The 27,077-nt window shown below is 53.4% G+C and overlaps 9 protein-coding genes across 9 annotated transcripts; 6 read left to right on the forward strand and 3 right to left on the reverse strand.

The window, feature by feature from the left end:
- Positions 1-2,965: 2,965 nt before the first annotated feature.
- CTAM01_02432 (uncharacterized protein) lies at positions 2,966-4,864 on the forward strand (the record flags this gene model as incomplete). The annotated part of the gene is made up of 5 exons (XM_060518470.1): positions 2,966-3,044; positions 3,311-3,419; positions 4,037-4,208; positions 4,423-4,592; positions 4,696-4,864. 5 exons carry the CDS (start codon positions 2,966-2,968, stop codon positions 4,862-4,864), a joined length of 699 nt encoding a protein of 232 aa, XP_060387103.1.
- A 413-nt stretch (positions 4,865-5,277) lies between these two features.
- CTAM01_02433 (WD domain-containing protein) lies at positions 5,278-7,902 on the reverse strand (the record flags this gene model as incomplete). Its single annotated transcript, XM_060518471.1, has 2 exons — positions 5,278-5,979; positions 6,052-7,902. 2 exons carry the CDS (start codon positions 7,900-7,902, stop codon positions 5,278-5,280), a joined length of 2,553 nt encoding a protein of 850 aa, XP_060387104.1.
- A 598-nt stretch (positions 7,903-8,500) lies between these two features.
- On the forward strand, positions 8,501-9,923 carry CTAM01_02434 (WD domain-containing protein; the record flags this gene model as incomplete). The annotated part of the gene is made up of 3 exons (XM_060518472.1): positions 8,501-8,538; positions 8,590-8,755; positions 8,883-9,923. The coding sequence occupies 3 exons, from the start codon at positions 8,501-8,503 to the stop codon at positions 9,921-9,923; spliced, it is 1,245 nt and encodes a 414-aa protein (XP_060387105.1).
- Positions 9,924-14,054: 4,131 nt separating this feature from the next.
- CTAM01_02435 (uncharacterized protein) lies at positions 14,055-14,213 on the forward strand (the record flags this gene model as incomplete). Its single annotated transcript, XM_060518473.1, has 1 exon — positions 14,055-14,213. One exon carries the CDS (start codon positions 14,055-14,057, stop codon positions 14,211-14,213), a length of 159 nt encoding a protein of 52 aa, XP_060387106.1.
- A 1,588-nt stretch (positions 14,214-15,801) lies between these two features.
- On the forward strand, positions 15,802-18,883 carry CTAM01_02436 (uncharacterized protein; the record flags this gene model as incomplete). Its single annotated transcript, XM_060518474.1, has 2 exons — positions 15,802-17,933; positions 17,989-18,883. The coding sequence occupies 2 exons, from the start codon at positions 15,802-15,804 to the stop codon at positions 18,881-18,883; spliced, it is 3,027 nt and encodes a 1,008-aa protein (XP_060387107.1).
- Positions 18,884-20,041: 1,158 nt separating this feature from the next.
- Positions 20,042-20,720, forward strand: CTAM01_02437 (uncharacterized protein; the record flags this gene model as incomplete). The annotated part of the gene is made up of 2 exons (XM_060518475.1): positions 20,042-20,189; positions 20,224-20,720. The coding sequence occupies 2 exons, from the start codon at positions 20,042-20,044 to the stop codon at positions 20,718-20,720; spliced, it is 645 nt and encodes a 214-aa protein (XP_060387108.1).
- A 128-nt stretch (positions 20,721-20,848) lies between these two features.
- CTAM01_02438 (uncharacterized protein) lies at positions 20,849-21,295 on the forward strand (the record flags this gene model as incomplete). Its single annotated transcript, XM_060518476.1, has 1 exon — positions 20,849-21,295. A coding segment is annotated over one exon (447 nt), but the record flags the coding sequence as incomplete, so codon positions are not given.
- Positions 21,296-22,389: 1,094 nt separating this feature from the next.
- Positions 22,390-23,448, reverse strand: CTAM01_02439 (GTP-binding protein ypt1; the record flags this gene model as incomplete). Its single annotated transcript, XM_060518477.1, has 5 exons — positions 22,390-22,587; positions 22,693-22,920; positions 22,998-23,045; positions 23,104-23,227; positions 23,438-23,448. 5 exons carry the CDS (start codon positions 23,446-23,448, stop codon positions 22,390-22,392), a joined length of 609 nt encoding a protein of 202 aa, XP_060387110.1.
- A 1,436-nt stretch (positions 23,449-24,884) lies between these two features.
- On the reverse strand, positions 24,885-26,270 carry CTAM01_02440 (DNA repair protein RAD57; the record flags this gene model as incomplete). The annotated part of the gene is made up of 1 exon (XM_060518478.1): positions 24,885-26,270. The coding sequence occupies one exon, from the start codon at positions 26,268-26,270 to the stop codon at positions 24,885-24,887; it is 1,386 nt and encodes a 461-aa protein (XP_060387111.1).
- Positions 26,271-27,077: the final 807 nt, after the last annotated feature.

Below are 27,077 nucleotides of genomic sequence, written 5' to 3' on the forward strand. Positions count from 1 at the left end.
CCACGGGGCTCGACTCTTCGTTGCATGTGGCCTCGATTTCTATTTGCGCATTCCATCTCCGGCCCTTTTTCTTTCCAGCTTCGTTTCTTCGCCGTTCTTTCTAACTCGATTGAATGCCATTTACAGGGCGTGGAGCTGAAGCTTGAGCGACCCTTTCACTCCTCCACATCTTGAACAAACGCATCTCAATTTCATCCACCGCCCTCCCTCTACCTCGTCGTTTTCTGGACCGAGCTCTTTTAATTTCAACCGCCTCCTCCAGTATCAGCCTGGACGTAGGCATAACCGATTCAACGTTTCTGTCAATTTCCTAGCATGTCGCCTTCGGATACACCATGATATGCACATCATGTAATATTTGTTCACCTTTTCCCGTACCCCCTGAGACCGTCCTCTCCACCCTAAAGTCCGTTTTTGCTTTCTTTTCCCGTCATTCGATCCCCAACTCCTCGTTTCTCTGACACGCTGTCTCAGTCGTGCAGCTCAAGATCTCTTCTCCAATCGCCCGGTCCAGGAAGCTACGAGATTGCCATCTGCGACAATCATAGCCTTTCAGCCAACCCCGTCTCCTCGATGCCTAGATGCGGCCGCGACCAGGAGGGGTGTGGGTGGGGAAGACACTATCCCAGCAAACCAAACCCATCTCCTGCTGAGAATGACATGCGATACCCAAACCTACAAGGCAGACCCCCAGCCTCGATAGCTTCTGGCCGGCTGCAGCTGGAGGGTCAGTATCAAGTTTCGATCGACCCAAACGAGAGGCTTCATTTTCTTCCCAGTCCTTACCACAACTACCACCCTTTAACCATCATCACCACCACCACCATTACACAGAACCAAACACTAAGGGCACGCCAGGACCCTACAAGCCGTGCAGGCTGGATCATGCTGCTACCGAGATGCTCTGTGCTTTCTTTCTGCTTCAACAGCTCCAGCTTAGCCTATCCGTTGCCCAACTAAAGCATCCGGTTCGTTGACTACATGTCACGTCTGTGTCCGTTCGACGGCAGGGAGACGACAAGCGAAACTGGCGGGACTCTTACCGAGCCAAAGGTCCCCAAGCTCCCCGTCCCAGGGCCTAGTCCCCCCGGGCACGAGCAGATGCTTTTACAACTGACAAGCCAGTCGGGAGCTGCGTTGCTTTCCCAGGAGTAGTGTTAAATCTCGATCAACCGTGGGCTTCGTCGACTATCCTGGAAGCCGACTGGCCAAGAGACTGTGCCTGGCTGTCTTCGCTTCGGGCCTGTGCTCTGTGGTACTGCGAACGGTCCAGTGTGTGGCATGTGGAGAGCTTGTCCTCATCAAATTGAGCACGCAAGTGCTTCAGAGCGGCTTTTGCGCAAGCCCTTTTGCTTCCTGTGTCTTACCGTGGCGTGATGATGGCCTCTGCCACTCACCCAATGAACCTTGCCTTCCCACCGCTCAAAGCAGGCCGTCATCTTAACCAAAGGTTCGAGCTAGCGGTGGTGCGGTGCTTGTGGCAGCTAACGCAGGACCACAACCAGCCCAGGAATTGCGGAAGACTCGAACCGGCCAGACGGTGCACTTCTGTTTCAACGGCGTCGCTTCTTCGCGATAATATCCACAATCCGCGCGAGACGGCTAGGGCAGACACGATCAAGCCATTCGCCTCCAAACGACCACCCTAGCAGAATGGCCGTGAGCTCAGTGCCTAGAGGCCCAGTTGACAATCGGGTCCGTCGATGCAGTACACACGCAATGATCACTCCGCGTCAAGGAGGAACGCACAGAGACCCATAGGTCAAAATACGATCTAGACAAGCACCGCATTGCTCTTGGCCGGAGGCTCTTGAGATGCTGATTACCTGCCGCAACAACCTTCATCACCAACGAAAAAACTCAACAGGTTGGGTCCATGTCGTCCACGGTGAATCGGAAGAGGCTATTGAAAGCGCAGATTCAAGATTTGATAATCAAGATTCAGCAGGCATGTGCCGCCCACTGTGCCGTACCCGAGGGACTTGACAACCACGAAAACCGTTTCGTTACTGCACTCCGTACACTGGTTAAGAGCTGAGACCAGAAGCGAGGAAGTCACTAACAAACAACCAGGGAGTTTCTTGTCTTCCATATGTAGTGCCTGCTGCCACGGGAGGCTAGGGCAATTTGATCTGCAACTACTCAACATCAAATGGCCCATCGTTCGTTGACGCCTCAACTCCAATCTCGAGCTGGCCAGTGTCAGTCCGAGGAAGTCGGCGTCTTAACGCCAAATTCTCCGCAGATTGTCCGATTTACTGCTCGCTGTTCACGCCTTCCCTCGCCTCTGGATATTACAGCAAACGATTTTTCGACAGGTGAAAAGGGGAGCTGGAGACCATGGACCGGGCCGACAAGGGCCCAGCCAGCCAGCCATACTCGACCGAGGGATAAAGCGTCGAGCAAAAGCCCTGAATTTCCCCTTCCAACCCCTGCCCCTGGTCCAAATCCAGACGACGACGTGTGCTTGTCACGTTTATTACCACAGAGAGGACTCGTCTAAGAAGCTCCTGCGAACAATGCGAAGCTATCATGTAGTCGTTGCATTCCAATGGGACAAGACTAGGGTGCTTCCGAACGTTGAGGAGAAATGTATGCAACCCCCTACCCCAGTCGCCCAGTCAGCATTGAGCACTGGAAGCAGTTTCTTCATGGCACGCATTTCGATCTCTGGATACAACTGGGTCGCCTTTTCCAGCGAAACTAGGCACAGTTACCGTCACATGCTCAAGATTGTCTTCAACCGTGCCTGGGACTATTTCCTCCGGCTCTCGCCTCGAAGCTTGCTATACTCTTCCGTTTTGAAAATAAGATGTCACGGCCATTCAGCTCTGTCTTGGCGCATCCTTTGAGCCTCGGGTGCCCTTAGCTGAACAAGGTTTAGGGGGTGATTTCCAGCGCAGAAACGTTGACCTCGTTACAAGTCGACATCCGCATCTGCAAACTCTTCCTACCTTAATCGCAAATGCGCCTGTGGATGGTGCCCTCCAGCGAGCGTCATATTCAGGTCATTCCGACGACGGACTGCTACTGCCGCACAACCGGTAAGTCTCTAATCCTTCCTGAGGGCTCTTTGCATCCACCTGAACCAGCTTTTTGACTTCTTTCCAAACGAACGAGTTTGTGGATGGCGGCCTGAGCGAACGAACTGCAGTCCCAACGTTTCAGCAGAACCGCTATCCGCCCAGCCTTGTGTGACTACTGGACACTTTGCTGGACTACGCACTCATTATGTCAGAATGGAAGCTGCTACAGGCAACTGTTAGATCGAGCACCTCAACGATGTCGATCCGACAGTGTTCTCGACCAGCACTGGCTCTCCTACTCCTTACACCACCACCTGTGACCTATGGCCCCGGCCCATCTCCATGGTCCGCTCTTGATGTAACGCGAGCCGGGTCCGGCGAACTCTCTCTGCGGTAAGCGTTCTTTCTGTCCGAAGAACGTTGAAGATGTAACGTCGACGCTCGTCTCACGGCGAATCGCCAAGCTTCTAGAAGTTTGACTCATACAATTGGCTTCCGGGAGCCCTTTGAGAATTGCCCAACCCAGAGCTCTGGTGTACCTTTCGTCTCATCTTCAAGTTACTGAGATTCTTCTTTAACAAGCAAATCGCTGCTGTCCACCTTTGCGTATCGCGTTGAAACCCAGAACGGACTAGTTCCAAGAGCCTGCTCTATACAGCATGGTGACTGGTTCCGTGGAACGACACATCCGAAGCCAAAGAAGAACCCCACGACCGAGATCTACCCCGTTCGACTCGAACTCTAATTTTTGCATTACCCTGTCGAATTCCGGGTATGGTTGTTCATCCTTCCGCCCCCTTGCCTAGTTTGCACCGGACAGATCCCGCGGGTAGCCTACGTCTAACTGCGGTATGGCCGTTCTGCAAATAAGACAGGGTAACATGTCGCAATCACGACAACATGCATGCAAGCAAACGGTGATGTCCCACAACGCGTCAATGGATGCGTAGCATGGTTTTTTCCTTCGTCTTCGTGGCCGAACATGACACCTAAGCCTCTAAAAACAACAGGCAATGGGACGGATACACCATTGTCCTCCAGGCTCTGGTCACCGTGTACCGGATTCGGGCCGCACCTTGCCGCCCATTCCGCTTTCCCTCCTCCACCGTCCCCGCGCACACGGGAACGAGGAGTGCTGCTGGGAACTCGGCACAGTGTTCCGAGAACGACCATGGCGTCTCGGTTGGACTGCCGAGAGAGAGAAACATGACACGAAGACGGCATGTCTTGGGACAACACATCTTTCAATCTTGAACTTAATCGAGAAGAAGTTGAGGTTGTGGTGGTGCGAATACTTCGACCAGGGTCCCGCAAGAAACCCTTACTTCCAGGACGAGGATGGAAATCCAAAACCCAACCAAGAGACACGTGGACGCCCTCTTGTTGTTTGTTCCAGTCGGTGCGTGTCGTAGTCGAGTCTTCGCTTTGGTCCATTTCGTCTTCGGATTTGCTGCTTTACTTTACACGGAGGAGTCTCGGATCCGGGGGGTTGAGTGTTTGGGCTTATGCACCCATCACGTCCGACATTATGCCGTTCGAGGCCGGGGACCCAGAGGCTCCTTCTAAGTTCTGGATGGGCACTCTCTGGAAGCACCTAGTGTCCAAAGAAGGGAGGGCGAACAATTCGACCCAAAGTCAAATATCGACACAACGTTCTAACCCTACACAGGAGAAAAAACATCAGCTCGGAAAGTCCGCGAGGACCGGTGCCATGGGTGCCGCCCTCGTACCTGTGCTCCAGAGAGTTCCACGTATGGGAGATGAACCGCGACACATCCTCATCAAAAACACACACACGAAAACGACGATACGGACAGATCTCCGCCTTTTCACAGTGATATCTTGCTCCCTTTGCGGAGAACACGACGTGCTTATTCCTCGTATTATTCATACCCTTCTATCCCGACTCCGTATTTTAGACATTTTACAAGGAACACGACATGGACGACGATGACTGCCGAAAAAGCAAAAAAGGAAAGAACCTCTATCCGTACGGATATCGCCTTTGTATTAGCTAGTCATTCATTTCACGTCTTCCGCAGGGGAAAAAGACAATCGCAGACCATCAAGTAGTCACTATCGTATCACCATCCAAACGCCTTTCCTTATACTGACGGGAAGGACCCATCCAAACAACCATGAAACCCAATTCCCGACATGGGGAGTGAGGGGGGTTAGCCCCCTTCCCGAGTATGTGCCCTTCCCGGAGCAACCATCCAAGCCATGGATGACCAAAAAAAAACGAAAAAGTCTAAAAGTCGCCATCGTCAACATCCATCCCGCTGACTCTCCGCTCTCCGATCTCGCGGATCTTGTCGCCCAGGATCGACCGTCCGTACCGCTCCGCAACCTTACCCGCCGCCTCAATCATACGGCCCGTCCGATCGCGCATCAGACCCACCAGCTCCAGCGCCCGCATGCCGCGCTCCTCGCCCTCGCGACACTCAATGGCCAGCATCTGCAGCAGCGTCTTGTCGAGCTCGAGCTCCAGCCGTGCAAGACCCGTCTTCTGGGAGTGCGTAGCGTCGGTGTGGTCAATGAGATCGCGCAGCTGGGCAGAGTGGATGCCGGAAATCAGGAGCTTCTGCTCCAGCTTGCGCGATTCGCGGCGGCCTTCATCCTCCTCATCGTCGCCGTTCGCTCCTTCCGCACCCTCCGAGTCCGGAGCGGGAGCCGGAGCGGAGGTTAGTGGCACGGAGAATTCAAACTCGGACAGCAGCGGCCGCGGGAAGTAGGGGTACTGGTCCCCGCCCTTGAGGATGATGCAGTGAAACTTCTTGTCGGCTACCGCAATTGGCCAGTAGGTTTCTGTCTTCCTTCCCGACGCTAAACGCGGGAGAAGCTTTGTGTCAAGGAGGGGCACCCAGCAGGCGCGCGAGGGCTTCCGCCAGTGAAGCAGGGTGAGCAGAGTGCCTGTCGAGTCATAAATGCAAGGATCCTGAGTCGGTGTACCCTGCCTGTCAGCGAAACTGCATCCCTATGTCCGACGAAAGGGAAGAAGGGGAGGAGGGGCGTGTAAACTTACGCCGACATCTGAGAAGAAGACGCTCTGCAACGTCGCGCCATCGGGTAGTGCGACGGTGTCTTCGTTTTGGCAGATTTCGTCCCGCTTGATGTTCTCGATCGTGTACAGGAGGCGAGCGTTGCCGTCTGCGCCGACGGGGCCGTTGCCCATCGTTATGACATAGTCACGCCAGCTGGCGCAAGTGACCATGGGTGTGCTCTTGGGCCGATAGACCCGGTACGGCACTCCAAAGAGGGTGAAGATACGCACATAGTTGGCGGTTGTGGTAACTGTGATGAAAGACTCGCTCAGCGACATGGCAACTACGGCCTCACCCTTGGGCAGCTCAGTCCGCCAGTCTGTCCGCTGCGTCCACGTCTCGTGTGGGCGGTAGAAGATGGTGGCGGGCGTGTTGTCTTGCGGTGGACACGAGAACAGAGCGCCGTGCTCTGTCAGGCAGGCCTTATCGTAGAGGAATGTGTCTGTGAAATGGAAGTCGCGGTGGAACTCGTGATCGTAGAACTCTACCGTCACGGTGTTGTGACCGTCCTGGTCGACCGTCCATATGACGCCAATCATATTCAGGCAAAGGTATTTGCGGTTTCCGCGCCAGGGAGTCGAGCCTGGTTGGAAGGCCTCGTGGAAGTTGAGCGCGAGCTGGCGGCGCTTGCTCGCGCGGTCGCCGTCGTCGCCGCCGGCATCGAGAGGCCTCTTTTGCCCCGTCGAGTAGCCCGCACCGTCATCGTCAACAACAAAGCCGTCTCCATCATCGTAGCCGTCCTCACCGTTGAGGAAGGAGTCAAGACTGCCCAGGGAATCGCGGCGAGGGCGGCTCGGGATCGCAGCCTTGCCGTTGGCATCTGGTCTCCTGGCGTTATTGGAGATCTCGGAGAGAGGATCGTGGATAAAAGGTGCAGGCTGGCGAGGCAGCTGCAGGAAGCTAGAGAACTGCTCCGTAATAAGGTTGGGGTAGATGTAGACCTCGCCGTCAGACGTTGTGAACGACAGCAGGTTGTCCTTGGGGTGCCATGTGATGTCAATGACGTTGCTGTAGTCAAACTTTTGAATCACGCTCTGTGTCTTTGTCTCCCAGATCAAGAGCTTCCCGTCCTTTCCTGCCGTCGCCAGCATCGCGCCGTTGGGCGACCACGCCACCGCGGTGACATCACCCAAATGCCCGTTGGCAAACGTCCGCTGCTTCTCCCAGTCGTTCTTGGACACGACCTGGACATCGTGCATGGGCGTAGGCACCGCAAAAGCCCGTCCGTCGGGATGCCACACAATTTTGGCCGAGTTCTCGGATTCGGGGTCGAGAGGTCCAATGATGCCGTCCACCTTGCGGATGAGCTCCGGCGTCTCTGCCGTCATGGAGTAGACGTAGATGACTCCATCTGTACACGCCAGCGCCAATAGCCCGCCCTTGGGATCAAAGGCCAAGTGCTTCGTCGGGCGCCCGTGGTCCTTGAGAACGCGGATGCGAGAGTTATCCTGGGTATCGACGACCTTGACCGTGAGCTCGTCGCTGGCGACGGCACACCACTTTGCGTCGGGGGATAGAGCGACGTCTCGAACTGGTAGGGAGGTGCGAGTGAGGAAGCGCTCGAAAGTAGTGTCCTCGACCGAGTAGACGCTGACGGTGCCGTCCTCTGAGCCGACCACGAAGAAGGCGTCAGATGCGGCAACGGCGCAGTTTTGCTCGGGGCAGTCGTCGATGTTGAAGGGCTCGCCATCGTGGTGGGTGCGATAGAGTCGGATCGTGTTGTTGGAGCCAACGGTGACGAGGCGGGCGCCTGAGGGAGTGTAGGCGAGACGGGTTGTTCCTGTGGTGTGCGCCGGCCTCGGCCGCGGTTTCGGGGCGAGGGAGGAGGCCATTTCGGGGTTGATGTGTGGGATGTGGTTTAGATCTTGTTCATGGGTATTTTTGAACTCTTACTGTCTCGGAGAGATCGGTGATTATGAGTGATAAGTGAAGCTGACCGTTTGAAGAGTCGTGGTATCGTCAATTGGGGTCTTGTGGTTGGAGATGAGTGTTTGAGAGAATCGATGTGGTGATGGTGGGACAGAGGCACTCTGAGAGGGACGCGTTTAGACGCGTCGCGAATTCAATTAAAGCAACTTTTTGACAGGCGCGGGACAGGGGTCGTTGATAGAACCCCGCCAGGTACGTACTTCTTCAGTCTGATCCTCTTCTTCAACCACTTGGTGACAGGTGGGGGGGCTGTCACTGCCTTCACAGAAATGCATCGCAGGCATCAGAATTGATGAGAAATGCAGCTTGTGAGTGAAAGTGGGCGATCCGAAGAGTTACCTAAATTAGGCATCAAAATTCCCAAAACCCATTTTTTGCCTTCTAACCGAATATTGTCTCTTTAACCAAGACTGAGCTGAGCTGCATTGTACGTATTTTGTCCTGCAGTTATTGAAAGGAAAGGTTCAAGGACTTGGGCGATCGTGAGAAATACCCCTCAACATGGAGTCAACCAACCAAGAGAACTTCTTCGAGACGGAGTAAGTATACGTTGAACGAGGCTACCAAGAGAATGACTGACAATTATGTAGCACGCAGCAAGAAAAGCGCCAGCAGCGTGCCAAGAAGGAGGGAAACACGTTTGGCAACCCGCTGCGCATGCCCTCCAAGCTCTTGGCCGTCATCAAGGATACCAAGTCCAATAACTCCGTCTTCGTCGCAGAATCTGGTGGAAGGGTATCTAAGGTGAACATCGAGGTAAGATTGTCACATACCTGCGGCATGAGTCTTGGGATTCTCGCCCCTGGCCTCTTTGATTCCATCCCATCAGAGTGCTGTAGTGAGATAGTGCCCATCTCGAAATCAGGGGCTCACCACATCACAGACACGAACCACCACAGCAAAGTACACCGGCCCCTCCGTCCCAGTAACATGCCTCGCAACAGGCGGCGCCTCCAACAACACCCTCTTCGCAGGCAGCTGGGACAAGGCAATCTGGTCCTGGGATGCCACAACGCGCCGACCGGGCCGTAAGTATGAGGGCCACTCCGATTTCGTCAAGGCTCTGGTCTGCGGCCGCCTCGGCGACAAGACCATCCTCGTCAGCGGCGGTGCAGACAAGAAGATTATCGTCTGGGACGCCGACGCGGGGCGCAAGCTACACGTTCTCCAGGACCCGACCACGACCATGATGTCGCTGCAGTCCCTCGCCATCGACCCGGTCCTCAGCACCGCGGACGAGATCGTCCTTGTGAGCGCCAGCAGTGATCCGCACATTCGCCGGTGGAAGATCAGCCTCGACTCGTACGCGCAGCTTCCCTTTGACCAGCCCCCTGCCGCTGGAGGAGAGAAGGCCGCCGCCGCGGGCGAAGAAAAGCTCACGATCCAAGAACACGAGACGAGCGTGTACAAGGTCCTCTTCGACATCACCGGCGACGAAGTCGACCTCTGGACCGCGAGCGCGGACGGCACCGCTAAATGCCTCCTCCGCGAAAAGGCCTTTTCCGCAGAAGACGCCTTTGAGCACGACGACTTTGTCCGCGCCGTCGCGCTCACGCCGGACTGGGTCGTCACGGCGGGAATCAACCAGCACATCAAGGTCTGGGACCGGACATCGGGCCAGCTGTACGCCCTCCTCGACGCGCACTTTGACGAGATCACCGACCTTGTCGTCCTGCGGGGTTCTTCGACGGCGGCGGCGGCGGCGGCGGCGGATGTGCTGTGCAGCGTTGGTATCGACTGTACGCTGCGGACGTGGCCTCTTGACCGTAAGGGGTTGGATGCGGCGGTCGAGGAGATTCGAGCTGCGTCCGAGGTTGTTGATGGGCAAGAGGGTGAGGGGGAGAAGAGGAAGGACGATGATAAGGAGCCTTTGATGACAGCTGAGGAGGAAGCGGAGTTGGCTGCGCTGATGGAGGATGATTAGAAAGTACAGTCTAGTCAATGAGATGGAATGGCATCGCGATCTGGCTCGCATTCTGTTGCCATCAGATCTTCACGTCACCCTCGTCTGCTTGGCGAGCTTGCCAATGTGATGCAATCATAAGCTTCACGTCACGAGCTCAGTAGAAGGAGCGGAGATCAGGACATGCGAATAGCCAAAAACCGTTTTCGCATCGAGTGCTCCAAGCCCGAGATGTTGAGACTTGCTCTTTCCTGCATGAGGGCATCACTCAATAGGCTTTCGGTCAACTCAATCCCAAGATTTCATCCTGACCTCCAATACGGCTAGATGGAGGCAGCAAAATTATGTAGTTTGACGTTCACTGATGGTCTCTGATGTTGGGCATTATCGCTGCTTCGTTTACTTGGCCTATCACTTTCCCCCAGTCAAAGATACTGTACTTCCGAAGAGAGTATAATGTCGCGCGCGTTTGCTCACCAGTAACGCCTCATCCAGACTGCCTGAATGCCATCAGTGTCTCGGCCTGCCCGAGGCAATGGCTATTGTTGGGGAGTCTCTTATCGGAAGTGGCATATTGGCGGCATCACATCTACAAAGCTATACAGGCAAACATCAACGGTTCGGATGAGGTGGCAAACGGACAGAATCTTACATGGATCTCTGAATTTCACCTGAGATTGCCGAGGGTATGGAATCAACGTCCTTCTCGGAGTTAAGTTGCTGTTCTCTTTCGACGGGAGATGCAGTGCATGTCGACATCTGCGGCATTCCATGCAGCCGGTCGATCCGTGGCGTATCTTGTCCGTTTGGATGTCGCCGATTTCACCAAGGAAAAACTGACTATGATTATTCGTTCGAGTGGGCTCAACGTGTTGCTCTGTGGGAGCTGCCGTGATATGTGATGGTCATCATCGTAGTCTGGCGTACCATGCTCGTATACAGAGTACTTCATACCAACGACCTTTCAAACGCCGTCCTCAATTCCGCATATGTTTTCATCCGTGTTCCTAGAATGCGGGAGCTGCCTCTGTGCTCAGCACTTATCTAGCGGCCCGGTCACCCGGATCAGTCTTCCGAACCAGGCCCGCCATACTAGGTCGTCCACGATGATGGCCGATCCCCAAGACTCACGCCAGCAAGTGCCACTTGCATGCCCGTGGCTGGCGGAGAGACTGGCATCGTATTCAAGCACATCTGCTCAGATAGCTAACAGAAATTAGTGGCTTCAATGGCTTGCCAGCCCGTGCGAGCATGCGAGGTTGCCGAAACGCGGCGATCGCCTAGCTGCCACCCTCGCCTATCACAATATAAAAAGTGGCAATGGGCCAGAACCACGATGCAGCCAAGCTTGAGCTGAATTGTCCATCCAAGGGAATCCTGGATTGGATTGGGGAACTATGGGCTGTTCTTCAAGCAGGCCGCGATCAACGTACGGATCAGGGGTACGACTGCCGGCGGAAGGGCTTGTGCGACCAGAAGAGCCGCGGGAATCTCGAACTTTGAATCTTTTGACAGCATGTAAAGACGTCCTTGGGTCGACTAACAGGTGGCCATGTAAAGGTCTCGCTATTGCCAATACGTAGTAGATGAAACACAGACGTCGAAGGGAGATTTCTTTCTTCGTTTTCCACATTTCCCATCAAACCGCACGGGCAGATCAGGGATCTAGGCTTCGCCAAGTGCGGCTAAAGTGTCTCATCTATAGCCGCTCCGTGGCCTCGGCTTGATGGGTCCCAGCCGATATGTTGACGCTGAGTGAAAAACGCATTGATTACTTCTCAAGGTCCACGACGCGTCTATTGAGACGTCTTGTCTAAATCGTTGGTGCCAGCCGGCGGGTTCGCGACGACGCGTTCGAATACATTCAAGGTGTATACGTGTGCACTGGGTACGTGTGTAGCGCAGTCTGTGAGCCGCCGGACAATTATCATGCAGAAAAAATGGTACATAAAGACCAAATGCTGCAGGTGATGCAAGACACAGCTTATGCAAACGTGGTGGGGAATATCGAAGAGTCTAGGGCGGTTGGCGTGGTCCCAATCGAGGCAACGTTGTGATCCGTGGCCGCCGTCTCAACGATTCAGGTTGTCTGCCGTACAACAAAGGCCGCATTTAGTCTGTTTCAAGCCCTTCACCGCTCCCTCTGATGACAAAGTCGTCCCGTTACTGCAGGAACTGACTCAAAGGGCAAACGATACAGTGGTGGTGGGGAACGCTCAAAGCCTGGCTGGATCAGCCCTTTAGAAGTTTAGAGCAACGTACTGCCTGGCGATCCGAGAACACGGGATAGGCCCCAGAGACGCCGCGTTGTGGATTATCGAAGATCGATCTGCTGCCCAGCTGGGATATGGAGCGGCGCTAATCAAGGCTGGCAGATCCCTCTTCAATTTGCCCACGAAAAAGCAATTTGTGTGGGACGGCTGCAGGCAGAGAGTAGATTGCTCCAAAAAGTTAAGGAGCCTGAGAACATGCCCAAGGTAGGTAATGAAGTAGTAAGCTGCATCCTAGAATGGCGAGGTAACTTGGTATGCTTTTGTATGAGCACATCCAGAGCTGGTATGCTGGTCGTTTCGTACAACGTCGGACAACATCCGGGCTCGGGCTTCCTGGTGTACCTATCTCTGTAAAGTCCATGTTACGCGCGCAGGTTCGTGGTTAAGAGCGCTATAATAAGTCTGATGGATGACAAAATTCGACATATTGGCGCCTATGCAGCATGTTGTTGGCGCCCAAGGAAGAGCGATGTCCATACAGCCAATGGCTCTTTGCCAGGACATAAAGTCTAACAGTATCCGTTGCATTCCCATCATTTATGAACGGAGCGGGTACGTTGCTGGAACCACGGTTCCCAATGTGTGCTGGGTAAAATCGAGGCGCATTTTTTGAAGGCAAAGCGACGAGTCCGTGCAAAATTTGTATCGAGTCTGGTGTCGTAAAGTGTCTGGTGTCGTAAAGTGTCTGCCTCGGCAAGCCTGTCTCCTCAGATGCGTCCTAGTGATCCCTCCATGCCAAAGTATAGACTGATAGCGTGGCAAGAAGCTGGTTCCCTGATGCCGATAGCAATTGTTCGTATTGTGGACTGCACGCGTGTCCGTGACACGGTTGGCCAACCTAGTTGCTCGTAAAAGAGCGAAAACTCGGGTAGACTGCGACGGCGTGTGGAGATGGTGAGTGAAGAGGAGCGCGTATACACGCAGTATGGCACAGAGTTCTGGCTAGGGAGCAACTATGCGGGATAGAGTTGGATTGGTGGCGCGAGTCGGGGATCTGAGGGCGAGTGCCTCGGTTCTGCGACACACAAAGGGGGCTCCAACGTGAAACTCTGTCGAAATTTGTACTATCGATGGTAAAATTTGCCCAATTTGAGGAAACTCAAGGTGGCGATGGGCGGCACTCGAACAGCGGCCGTTTGCAAAGGACCAGGTCTCGTGATAAGCTTGTCAAACCCCATATGACAGGTAGAGGTGAGATGAGGTTCGAGGAATGCTTCCGGACGAACAGGCTACAACCCTTGTCACGCAGCCTATGCAGGAACAGGATTTCCCTGCAGACACGTGTGTGTCGTGCAAAGGCAGGACGCAGGGGGCGGAAGTGCAAACAAAAGAGTGTGAGAATCTACCTTACTGTAGGCATCTTTCGCTGGAATTTTTGGTGAGAAATGAACGAAAGGTACTCCGTAAGCAGTGTGAAAATAAGCAGGAACTGGTAGGAAGCAAACAGCCAGAGCAGATCCTGCCTTGCCGATTGGCCCTTGTTCCCCGACTAAGAGCAGGCCTGTCGTCGATCGCCCAAAAGGGTAAGGCTTCTTTTCGAGTACATGTACCCCTGTCCACAGCCCCTGCTTCGTCCACGCTTTGCCCGCCTGACATAAACCCTGAACCCTGGACCACCCGCCCGTGAGGCCCCCGCCAGCCGCCGTCTTCTAGACCCACTTTCCACACCCTCCTCCAGCTGAGTGGCCAGACACAAGGAACGCCATCCATCATCGCAAAGTGCCGCATCCAGGCGTCCCTTGTTCCAGCCTCCTAAGCCATCCAACCTCCCGATCTTCCCTCTTGTTTCTCTATTGCACGGGCTGCCCTGTGGTCTTGCAAAGAGCATGGGTCGTATCTTGCCTTGCGGACACTATGGGACGGCATTCGATGGGGAACTATGCCCGTCCCTTCAGACTATGAATACAACCCTTGCCTCGCACTCACTCACCTACGCAGTAGGTCGATCCGTTCGCCCTGGATGAAATGGAGGCTATTGTTTGGCCAACTTTGTTTGTCCGACACGGACTCGTCGCAACCGCACCCGCAAGGAACCTAGTCTTGCCTTAAGATATTGTGTAGAAAGCTGTCAGCCCAGAGTGCTCGCAGACTCTGTGTTACATTCGCTTCGCTTGTTTCGTTCGTCGTGCTAGCAGCCCGCAGTTGCAACGTCCAGATACTGATACCGGCGATACGAGTCTACCATGGTAGGTAGGTAGGTTCGTCAAACGGCTACATGGCTTAGCCGATCAATGATGCAAGTGACGGCGGCCTGCACAACTGCCAAAGCAGTCTGCCATTGTTCCCCGAAGCTGGAAACGCCGACGGACTGGCTCCTGCGACACCCGACGCTGAGGTCAAATCGGATTATCGATTTGGGTCCTAGTCTCAAGCCATTCAGTAACGACCAGGGAGAAGGCGCCGAGGAGCTTGCTCCAAGCCTCCAACTCTACGTAGACAAGTAGGTGGTAGCGAGTAGCGTAAACCTTTCGACTAAACGCCCCAGACCTGCCACCACCAGTCACCCATCTCGACCTGAAGTGTCTTTGAACGCTACCGTCTTACTAAGGAACGCACGCGGTCTCGCTAGCTCATTAGTGAGCGTTGGCCAAGGGCGAAGTAAGACGGATTCCGATATCCCACACCGAGAGCAGACGCGCCGTTTAGTCTTCACCTTTTCAATTCCATTTCTCGGTGCGCCTCCGTTTCTGCATCCAGCGTTCCGGCGTCACGAGGGTCACCTACATTGAACCTCAGGAATCATTCGACAATACCTCCTGCTTCCTGCCTCTTGCCGTCTGCCACCTTCCGTTGCCCCAGCCAGTCCTTCCTCAGGTGGTCAGTAAGGTGAGGTACCTTAAGGTAATCAACACTGGCAGGCCGCAGCACACCATTGGATTGCACTACGACTGGAATTTGATCATGAGATGCTCGGCTGAGGATTCTGGCCTTGATTTGGTTGGTTCGTTCTTTCATCCGGACAAGACGACGCATCTTTCCATATAGGCAACCAACCCCAACAAGGCCTCAAGCTCACCGCACCATCCCGTCCCAGACATCCGGTCACTCTTTCCACATCGCATCCCCTTTTTCTCGCCGGGAAGCCACTGCGTCGTTGCCAACCAGACTAGCGACTTGGGGCGTAGCTTGGAAACGCCAACTATTTGTCTACTCTCTCCTGTCTCCCTAAATCAGGAACATCGACTCGGTAGAGCCAAGCCACCTTTTCTGGCCCTTATGCCGCCGGCCGCGCTTACGTCTACGCCTACTCCATTACACCTCTTTATTCTCTCCAGGTCTGCCCATCATACTTTTCTCGCCCGGTGGCCGTTGGATTTCTCCATTTTTCGCATCCCAATTTCTCTTCTCTCTTTCGGCTCGTCACTGCTCTTGCTGTTGACTTGGACGAAACTGGCCAACGTGGGAGAATCGGCAACTGGTTGCACTGATTCACACCTTCCGCCTTTTATCGACGTTTTCTTCACTTCGCTAGCAAGACCTCTCCGACATTCGAATACACTCAATTGCGTTACTTGAACGCTTCATCTCACCTCTTCTCCGCGACTACCACATAATTCATAATCAGCTCATTCGTTCGCGAACTTCACGCCTCTATCAATCTTCATCTCCCTGGACGACTCTTCCCAATGGCCGAGCCTGCTGAATACCATGGCGGCCTCGTTGCCTTCGAGGGTCCCCATGACCTCGTTTCGACTCAGCTCCGTCTTCTACCTATATCATCGCAAATTGCCATCCTTCCCAGCGTCAAGGAATTCCTCGAACCCGAGAACCCCGATGAGCCGTTTGAAGCGCGCAAGTTTGTCAGGCGAGTTCACAATGCTGTCGCCAAGAGAAGGGACACCGCTTTGGAATTCTTGAAGGATTCGACCCCCAAGCGTAAGAGACTGGTCTTCATGAATGGCGGTACGCCCAGCGCGCAGACGGTCTGCATCAGAGCCATCTCTCGGAATGAGACAGAGGGGGATATATCCAAAGCCGAAGCAATCTTCAATGACCTTGTTAAAGGTGGCGTTGCCGGCCTCGAGGACCCCGCCAACTCAAGCGGCTCATTCCTTGATACCTCGGAGGAACTAAGCGAAGACCCCATCACCAGAGCTATGCGTGCTGCCGATGCTCTCGACCGGGAAACTGCAAACTTACAGCCTTCCAGCGACATCGATCTCACCACTCCCGCCGGCCGTCCGCGCCCGAGAAGCATGAGCCTACCCATGTATAGCTTCGCCGATACCTTTGGTGATATGGCATCCTTCTACGTCTTTGGTGGCCAGTTCAGTGAAGATCATATCAAGGAGGAGGGGCAAGTCGAGGCTACGACTCCACATCATGGCCCAACACCCAGGCTCGCCATCACGAATTTCGACGAGCTTGAAAGAGTCTCCGGTGAAGGCTTTGATAGTGACGGTAAACCCATCGTCACTGCTCCACTTCGGTCTCCGAGCTGTGTGGGCGAGGCATATGAGCGGGATGATGTATTCTCGTCTTCTTCACCTAACGCTCCTGGCCTTCTCGACGTGGCATCTCCCAGATCTGACGTCTTCAGCATCCGTTCGACAGAGCCAATATACATCGAACAAGCCTCACTCGTCCGTATGAAGTCATCCGCCTCTTCCAGGGCTTTGAAGCGATCACAGTCGATTAGCCATCTCCATCGAAGCAACTCTCGCTATAGAGACACTCTCATGCGGCTGAAGCCTAAGGAGCAAAGTGCTGCTGAGAAAATTCACAATGAGAAGCCCTCCGCTGAGAACTTGTTGCTTTCCGCTGAGAAGACTACTGCCGAGAAGGTTGCCGAGGGTCGCCCTGTGTCGGTAGTTGAACTCATCGAAGACGCCGAAAAACGCGAAAGTAGCGCTAAGCGCGTCGAAGGCCCGAAGACAATCTATGTCAAAGCAGCCCGACCAAACAAGGGAGTCAACAAGGCATTGCCGCCCCCTCCACCGTCCGAGAAGAGACTGCGCAAACGTAAGCATACCAAGTCTAGGTCGAAATATGTCGACAGAGGAACCGATGCCGAAGATGTCGAACTGAATGAGACGCCGTTCCGACCTGTACTGCCATTCTATGAGGACCTAGTCATTCACTTCAAGGACGACAGTCCAGACCCAATCCTGGAATACATGATCAAGGCTTTCAGAGAAGGTGTTTATCCTGTTACACTGCCTTCTTCTGCTTCCTCCGGCACGTCTACTGCGGATGGTGACAGATCGACCCCGCAGACTCCAACCTGGCAACTGGCCGAGCCCGAAGTCACCCAGTTCACGTCCACGACGAAGGTCAGCACAGAAGAGTACGACCCTTTCTCCTACCAGGGTCCGACCTACACCGCGAAGCCTGTCCAGCCTTTCACCCGGACTGTGATAAGATCAGCTCTGCCTACGCCTGCGCATACGCCTCCGCCCACGGTGTCCGAGTCGGAGGATAAGTTCCACGATTTCAACGCCGTGCACGGTCAGACGGCTGTAGCCATGCAGAACTCCCTCAGATCAGTGCTTAACATCTACTTCCCACCCAAGGGAAGAGGGTTCTCTCAGTTCAACTTTCCGTTGCTTCCCGAGATGGACGCACTGTGGAAGCCGATATTCCGGGACGTTGAGCCTGGTGGAAGTCCAAGAAAAGACAATCACCGAATAGACCAAATCCTGGCCATAGGTGCGCAACGTGGAGTCAAGAAAACATTTGTCTCTGGAGTAACTAGCCAGCTTGAGAAGTTGGGCACAAAGTCGAGCGGCATTTCGAGGACTGGCAGGCTGGATTTCCGGTAAGTTCATTTCTTTGGGTGATCTTTTCGTCTCTTGGCTAACGAAACTTCTCAGATATCTCATTGCGAACGCGATGCAGTCCTTCACCGCACAGCCACTGGCCAACCAGACTCAAGACAACCCTTTCACCAACTCATATCTTCTGGCGACGCTTATCATTCCTCATCTTGAGACTTTCTTTGCTGCGCACTCCGAAGTCCGTTTTCTGATTCTCGACTACCCTCCGGATCATCTTGCCACCATCCTCGCTTTGCAGAAGTTGGTCGGCGTCGATTTGATGAAAGTTGCCCAAGTCATTGATGCTCAGGCCAAGGAGCCACTTCCCTTCACTCATGTTCGAGGTAGCTCCTTGGGACGTATTCCTACTGTGAGTGACTTGGCATCGAGCTCAAGCTCACTCCAGTCCAAGGGATCGAGATCTGCCGCATCGACATCTTCGCGAGATGGGCTGGCAGTTTCCAAGGCCAACTTTCTCCTCGCATCCACCGCAACAGAGGCGGAAGTTGCGACTTTTGTGTCCACCATCTGGAAGACTCTGATCAACATCTCCAAGTTTTACTTGCCTGAAGAAAGCAAGAAGCTTGAAGAGAGTAGTGTCAAGAGCAAGCGGCAATCCGGGAACTTCTCGGCATTCCCTCAGGCTTCGATGAGCCCTCCGATGTCTCCGCCATCCACCAGTGGTCGCAAGGCCGTGAACAGGGCATCAGGCTCTATCAGAACTTCAGCCCGACCTTCTTCCATCGCAGAAACAATCATGAGTCGCCGATTCAAGTCACGACGAGGCGACAGAAAAAGCGTCGGCGATGCCACATCCATCTTAACCGTCGATATGGACTACGAGAGCGATCTAGACCTCGAGGAAAGACGTTTGATGCCCATGTTCTTGAAGAAGAACCAGGTCCGGAAGGGAAACAGCCGCAAGGCCCTTAAGTTTCTCGGCCTAGCTTGATAAGTCACTCCGTGACTTTGTACCGTTACTTGTATCTGTAGGGCTAAATGGCTCGGCCCTGCATCTTGTTTTCCTTTTCTTTGAAATGACCCCATCACGACGTTTCATTCTCAGTCTCAACACCATGGCATAAGGTGTTGCATCATGTTAGAAGAAGAGCCACATCATGTCGAAGGGGGAAATGGGGCAGAGGGCCGAGAGATGGATGGATACTTGCTGCTCGGTTTCAAGATCGATGATCTTGTTCTTTGCTCTTATCATCAGTTCCGAGCGCGTCATATGCGCGATCTTTCAGTTGTAGTCTTGGCTGGACAATACCCCGGGACAGATCTCCCATAGATACGAAATGAAACTTTCAGAGCGCCTGCATTCTTCCTTCTTGGTGTTGATACTTCGCCTACTTGGCGCGTCAGTGATGGTGGCACCTTGAGGTATCAAATAACCGACTTGTGTCGGACCTCTCGAGGGGACTATACGTTCAAAGTAGAGGCCTCGACGGATACTGCAACATCAAGTGAGACAGAATAACATCAGGACCATGGTCATAATTGCCAGTAGCTCGGACTACTTCGACATCTCCATCCAGAACAACTCACTGCTTTTGATATCTGGCCTGACCAAGTCGTTGCGCATTTGCACACAAAGACATCTGGGCACGCACCAAAGTCCTGGACATCGTTATCACGCCGGCTCAAAAGTCCGCCAACACCATTGAGCTCTCCCACCAAAATTATCTCCAGAATCCCCCACCTTCTTACACGACACATGGCTTCGAATGTATCTATCTCAGTTTTCCATTAATATTTGAATACAACGCTGACCTGAAGGATTAAGGAGATGTAAGATTTTCTGAATTCAAGTTTAAGGTGAAAAATTTAGTGTGAGGAGACTGGAGAGAACTTTCAAGTGACCCTTGATGGTACTTCTGACTCACAAAAAGTTCATTTTCTTTGATAACAAGATACTTGGAAGTCGAGGGAAACCACAAAACCCAATATGCCGCCTCCAAGAATCGCCACAGATCCATCTCCATTTGCCCTTTGCCTGCGTTCAAGACCCCGAAGTCTCTCCCTCCCCCCTGAGAATCAGCCAAACATTCAACAACCGATATCCATCATCCAATACTCATCAACCAACACTTAAGACGAGACCAACAAGATGAGCCAACTAGGAGACTATAACGACCTCGGCGAGGACATCATACCGGCGGGTACCCCCTCCGACAACGACATCCCACACCGCATCCAACAGCACTCTGAGATTGCCCGATTGTCTCAGGATCTAGAAAAAACCCCGTCATACCTTGGTACACTTGGACAAGATACTCGACGAGTTCAAAGACATCGAGGGACCAGAGCTTTCTCGCCTGAAGGGAGAAGGCATCAATGTGCCGATGGCGCGTCTCGGTGGGCTCGGTCTGAACTACAAGATCTGCCAAATCGAAGAAGATCTCTCGGCTCCTCGAGAAACATCCGGAGAAATCGACAGCGATGCGGCGGCGCAGGAATGTATCAAATTGAAAAGGTGCCGAGACTCCCTGGGTCAAACAGTGTTCCAGAAGAGGTCCCGTATTATCGAGCATCTAAACGTGGCGAGCCTCTGGGGACCTTGTGCCGGGACCATAGCCCAGGGTGTGGAGACCTACTACGGCAGGTTTGATAGATACCAGACGAAGTCCCTGGGAATCAGTAATTGGTTCCGCGATAAAGCTCTGTTGTACTACGGAGGGCAATCTTGCCAATACCAGGCCGCAGAAATCTCCAGGACGGACACCGAGATGGCAAATCTTTTGGCCGAATCCTACGAACACTGCTGGTGTCACGCCACCGGATCGTGAATGCATCTAGAAGACACACCAGATGACGAGCATGCTCAACCCCTGCCTCAGCGCTATGCCGCTGCGAACGTTGTGCCGTATTTCTCGAACGTACCTCATGAGATCTTGGATCACCTTTTCCGTGAGAGAACGGGCGAATTGAGCCACTTTTACTTTCGACGCTGATCCAGTATTGGTTCAACCATTATAAGCTAGTCATTGTCCCTGTTGATCCGGAAGAAAAGCCACTCAAACGATGGAAGATCGACATCCTCGACAAGGGCATAGAAGATGACCCCCTTCACGACGTAACCCCCACACCTGGCTGGGATAGACCTCGCATAGCCAGAGGTCTTCAGGACAGAGAATTGGTATTCCTCAACGACAAGAGACCGGCTGCACGGTTTCTGTGTTTTCGTTTCATTATGGCACTTCTCCGCTTGAAGGATACCAAAGCGGAGAGCTGGAAAGACGCCCAGGCAAAGTACTTGTCCCGTGACCCGTTCCCCAGCCCTTCTTCACTTGCTACCTCCTTGAGGGGCAACACCCTTCTCTCCGCACTTCATCATGGGCCACACCCATTCAATATCTGTTAGAATATATTCTCCTATGTCTATAAGAACAATTTTGATGCGAAAGGGCAGTACTTGTGATATGAGTAGTGAAAGGGATACTGATTGAAATGTATGGTAGGAAACCAATTATGTTAACTTTGGGGAGTAGGTTCGATTCCTGGTTTGACTTCCAAGTGATTCGTAAAGAGTAAAATCTAACGCTATGTTGTAGTACAACTGCCTAGGTACCCAAGAAGGTGGAAGAACGGAGCAAACAGTCGAACGCGAGGCGAGCCCGATGACCGGTCAATCCGAAACCCTCGTATGCGCCGCCCATCATACTCTCGTTCGACATGCAAATGCTCGTTGACTAGGTTGGCAAACGCCTAGATTGGTTCAGGCTGAGACCTCACGCGGGATGCTTTTCACGAACTGGGAAACAAACGGAATCATCACCCTCGATTGCCGCAATATCAAGAAGGAAAACGTCACTTGCCCATTACTTCGACCCTATCTACCAGAAAAGCAGCAGCCGCCAAGGATTGGAAACAAAAAGAGAGAAGACATGTGGCTGGGAACCAGCGCGCAGACACCCATACGTACGGCCCGCTGCGTTGCCTATGTGCTCGCCCCCTGGCCAACCAAGCTTGATTGCAAAGCACACGATACGCCGGCAAAACAAAGCCTACGCTTGTAATACACATCGAGTTGACCTTGTTATTCTCTCTGCGCTCAGTGAGATCCCTAGAAGTCTCCCACTGAACGCCCCAGAGTCTGGCTTCTGAATTGCCGTCAGGCACCAGGAGCCTTGTCGTTTGCCGTGAACAACGCCATGGGTCCAGTTACAGAGGTATCTTGTGTCGATTGTGTGTGTGCAGTGCGAAGGAGCTGGGACGAACCAAACCAACACTCATCTATGCGTAGAAGTATGGAAAGCAGCCTTTGCGCGGAAGGAGAGAAAAGCGAACGACACAGCATCGTCCGAGCCAAAATGTGATCCCTACACCGTCATGAGCTGTGCATTCCCTTCCTCGCCCATTCTGCCCAGCTGTATCCCCTCCGCCGAGAAAAATCCGTAAAATGCCATAGAACACAGGTAAGGAAAGCGGGCTTCGTAGAAATCAGGGACGATACATTTAGCAGCAGCCACCTCCCGAGTTCGAGGAGACACCGTGGCCAGGGCCAACCTGTACGGAGGGTTTCGTGTTGTTCGCGGTCGTGCTACCCATGCGCTCCTTGATCTGGCGGGCCATGGTCAGGAAAGCCTGCTCGACGTTGCTGGCGTTCTTTGCAGAGGTTTCAAGGAAGGGAATGCCCAAGCTGTCGGCGAATTCCTATTGGAGGGTTAGCAAACAGATGGTCAAAATAAAGAACTTTACAGTCCGAGTGGGAGTTGTCGGGCAATGTGTCGCCTCAACAGCCGGCGGGGGTAATCTGACCTTGGCGACGGTGTACTCGACAACCTTCTTGTCGGACATATCGCTCTTGTTGCCAACGAGCAGCTTGTTGACGCCCTCGGTGGCGTATCTGTCGATCTCCTGGAGCCATTGCTTGACGTTGTTGAAAGAGTCCATGTCGGTGACATCGTAGACGACGCAGATGCCGTGGGCACCACGGTAGTAGGAGGAAGTGATGGTGCGGAAACGCTCCTGACCGGCAGTATCCCACTACCAAGTAGATAGAAATGTCAGCATTTGCGGCAGCCTCATTTCCTCGACAATATTCTCCGCCAGGATTAACTCACGATTTGCAGCTTCACCGTCTTTCCATCGAGCTCTATCGTGCGGATTTTCTAAGGTTTATCGTCAGTAGCCGATCGGTCGGCGTCGGCAGAGTGGGGGATTTCATACAAAGTCGACACCGATGGTGGAGATGTAGGACTCGGTGTATGTGTCGTCGGCGAATCGCAACAGAAGGCAAGACTTTCCAACACCGGAATCACCGATGAGGAGAAGCTTGAAGAGGTAGTCGTACCTGGCGTCGGGTCAGTATCGGTGTCGAACCTAAATCATATCGGCGATTTTCGCGCTTTGCGCGCCATGGCAGCGAAAAGATCGAAAAGACGATATCGATGAGGGGGGGAGACTCTGTGAGAGAGAACAAGGTCAGCTTAGCGGCGACTCCCGAGGATTCCTCGTTTCGCAAGGCAAGGAGGCGGAGGAGGCGGTTGAGGCAACGTACTACTCGGGGTTCATTGTGAATAGCGGGGGATCTGATCAAGGCTGGTAGGGATCGAGAGACGCGGCGAATATAGGCGCGCTGGGCGATTATATGGACGTTGTGTAGGTGTTGGGAGGTTGATGGATTTCGGTGGTGTCGTGTTGAGGTTCCAGGTTGTGAAAGCAACAAAGCCAGAGTCAGGACAGGTCAAGTGAGGTGGTAGGAGTCGGACGGAGTAAATGCAGGCTGCTGCTACGTCAAGGCTTCTAGCGCGGTGTACAGAGTACCAGTCAGGTGCCAGTCTCTGATTACCTTAGTGCTCGGTGTCCTGTGCCCAGAGTCCTGTGTCCTGTGCAGTGTCCAGTGGGTTACCGCCTGGCGGGAGGAACAAAAGGACCCACGTCGACCTGGGCAGTCAGATGTCACCGACGAATGAAACTCTTTGGAGAGGCTAGTACGGCACGGGATCAAGCACGTGATACGTCTTCTTAGTGTTCTGGACCGGCTCCAGTGGGGCTGTTCAGACACCTCTGTGACCTTGGGGAGGCAGGCACCTGGCACGCAAGCAAGGCAGGGACGACATGTTGAGCCTGTCCTTATCCAGTGGCGTCCTCCAGGTCGGGTGTCTGCGCCTCCACACTATTTCTGGGACATCGGATTCCGGATGCAGTACGTAAGCAGGTGCCGGGGTCCGTCCTCGTTCCTGCAGTCCTTAATATCAGGGGGTCAAGTGCTATTCGTCTTCCATGAAACGCCTCCGCCAGCAGCTGCGACCTGCGGCGAAAAAGTTTCCTTTCAACATGTCGGGTAGTATCTGATCTGGGGGCTCTTTCAACGTTGGAAAGCTTGTTTCGTTTCTTACCATCAATTCCGGTTCTATCATCTCCTAATAATACCCTTGCTCCATGAGCCATTGCCATATAAAGCAAGTTTTGGGCAATACGGGTATCCCCAGAGCAGTGACCTTGACAGGTATCCCTTTATCTGGGGGTGAGGCCGTTGGTGCCAAGACACCACATTCTGCGGTTCATGTGGAGCTTTTCAGGTCTTCAACCTCACTCATCCCGCATATCTACTTACACGTGCAGACCTTGGCTGACTTTCCATTCCCTTTTGATATATGACACGGTTGATGATTGTCAGAAAAGGAACTCCAAAGTAGCACTGCCAGCCCCAAAGGTGATGAATCTCTTTGTCCTTCCCTCCTGAAAGTTAGTTCACTAGATAGGAGTCCTAACTGCCCTTGACTTATTACTTCGCACCACCTTCTACTTCCATTGCTTTGTAAGATAATGATGACAACACTACTATTGAGTGGCCTCAAATGATGAATGATGATGACAAGCAGGCATCAACGTGACAATTTTATCTCTGCCGGTAGTAAGATTGTCGATTTTGACTGCCGATCAGTCAATTTTCCTCTACTAGAGAAACTACTCTTGATATCGAAGTCTGTAAAGAAGCTGCCGCTTCAGTTGTCATCGGCTTCTTTTTTGGTCACAGCTTTCAGTCCAGCCATGGTCACTGAAAACTCGACAGCGCCATCCAGACCCTGCCCCGTAGCTCTCGAGTGAGGAGCAAAGACCACTTTCATCCATCGTCGCCAGTTCTTGAGCGCCGGCATGCCCCGATCATCGGCTTCATCTTCTATGTGCCGATGCACTCCATACACGGGCTTCTTGAAAAGCGCGATGCGGCACGCAATCTGTGTTGACCACACAAGACCTAGACTGGGCGTCTTGAGCCCATAGTCTGCAAACGGATCGTCGCCCCACCCCGTGAACCATCGTTGCTGGTGGTCAAATGCGAGTGCGGGAGGCGCAGGCGGGCCGAAGTCATCCAGGCCGGGAGGTTCAGGCATACTAGAACGAACATGTTCAGCTATGGACGATGTCGGTTCGACCGCCGACGGTGAGAAAGCTCTCAGCCCTCTGCTCCGCGATGCCAGTGGGCTTTCCTGGGTGAAACTCGGAGCAGCGGCTGTGGGCGCCGCTCTGGGGGTCGCCACGGGCGCAAAAGGACTGGAGAAGCGATCCGCGACTTGGTTGGCGACAACAACAGCCAAGTTGTATGTTTGGGCCAGCTCTCTAAGCAAGGCTCCAAGCCGCGTGAGTTCGTTGCTTCGGGCTCCCATATTTGACCCATGATTACCAAGAGCCCCTCGCTCAAATTCGGCTCGATAGTTAGAGGCGACAGAGTCCAAGACGATGAGTCCAGTATTCCGCCTCTCAACTTCTACGGGGACTTGAAATTGGAGAATGTGCTCCTGTGACTCAAGGTCAGGTGTCGAAGTACTGAGGATACCGTCTAGAGACGGCTTGTCTTCCGGTGAGAGGTCTGCGAACCGCGGATTGGATGACAGTATTTGCGATAGACGCTTGGTGGACAACTGAGCCTCTGTTGTGATGTATATGGCCGGGCGCCCTAAGCCATACGGCGGCGGCAATTGAACGGCCAGCAATAAGGATAGCAGAAATTGCGTTTTTCCAGCGCCGCTTTCGCCCGTGATCTCGGTCACATAGCCGGCTGGGATTCCTCCCCCCAAAGCTCGGTCAAGAGAGTCGTCTAGAGTGCTAATGGTAGACCATTGATTCTCAAGATCCGTCAGAGAGCGCTTGAGAAACCGGCTAGCCTTTGGCGGCTCGTTGGCAGAGCCAAAGTCGCGATGGAGGGCATCGACGACGGCAGCGCAAAGTCTTTTGATGTCAAGCAAAGGCAGTTGAGTGCGCTTGCCTATGTCAACGACATCCTGAGTTAGTAAATCTGTGACGGAAAGCTGATGGCGTTCCAGAGTCTGCAACAGTCCAGCAAACTGCCTAACAGGGAAGTCAGGTATCAGTTGAAGCAGGTCGGACATGGCATGTGAAGAGAGTCCGGCGGCATGGATTGTCGAATGGCCTCTATATTCTCTTTGAAGTCTCCCGTCTCCGATGTGTTCGGAAGAGTTGGTGTCTTGCGATGGTAAGGCCTGGTGAGTGAGATGTGAACAAGAATCGTCACAGGAGCTTGAGAGCCATTATGAGATGTTCGGCTAGTCGAATCAGTTGAAGTGAAATGTTTGGTAAGATCTGATCGCCAAGGGCGCGTCGCTGCTTCTTGTCGTGGCGTGTCAGTTACACGGAATGGGAAGTTATGGCCAGGATTGATCTTGCAAACGGGCGCGTATTCACCTACATGTATAGAAGGTATTGATGCACGCCATCATCACAAAGACAGAGCCAATGGAGAGGTTGATGATTCCCTCGGCTAGGTACGTACCTGATGGTGGTCATTGTTGATTATGTCATCACGCCCACTGGTTGAGATCTGCTGGCACTGGCATAGAGTAAAAATAGCCAAATGACTTAAGCAGCCAAAGCAACCAATCCCTTTTTGCGATATGCATGCTTTTTAAACTTTCACTATGATCTTATAACTGATCCCAATTTCATTATTTTGAGTGTATGGGGAGGCGGGCTGTGTCCGCTCTCACGCCCGCGAAGTGTTCGAGTTTAACGTCCACCGCGGGGCTGACAGCACCTTTACTTAGTCATGCTTGGGCATTGACATAGACTTCTTATATATCTGCCGTTGTCGATAGCCTGTCAACACGCAAGTAGAAGACGGGTCTGATATAATGCGTCTCTGGATGGCCCGACTCGGGTGCTGGGTCGATCATTATTTC

Source organism: Colletotrichum tamarilloi (genome assembly GCF_030869305.1).
Source record: "Colletotrichum tamarilloi strain Tom-12 chromosome Unknown Scaffold_5.1, whole genome shotgun sequence".
Lineage (NCBI taxonomy): Eukaryota > Fungi > Ascomycota > Sordariomycetes > Glomerellales > Glomerellaceae > Colletotrichum > Colletotrichum tamarilloi.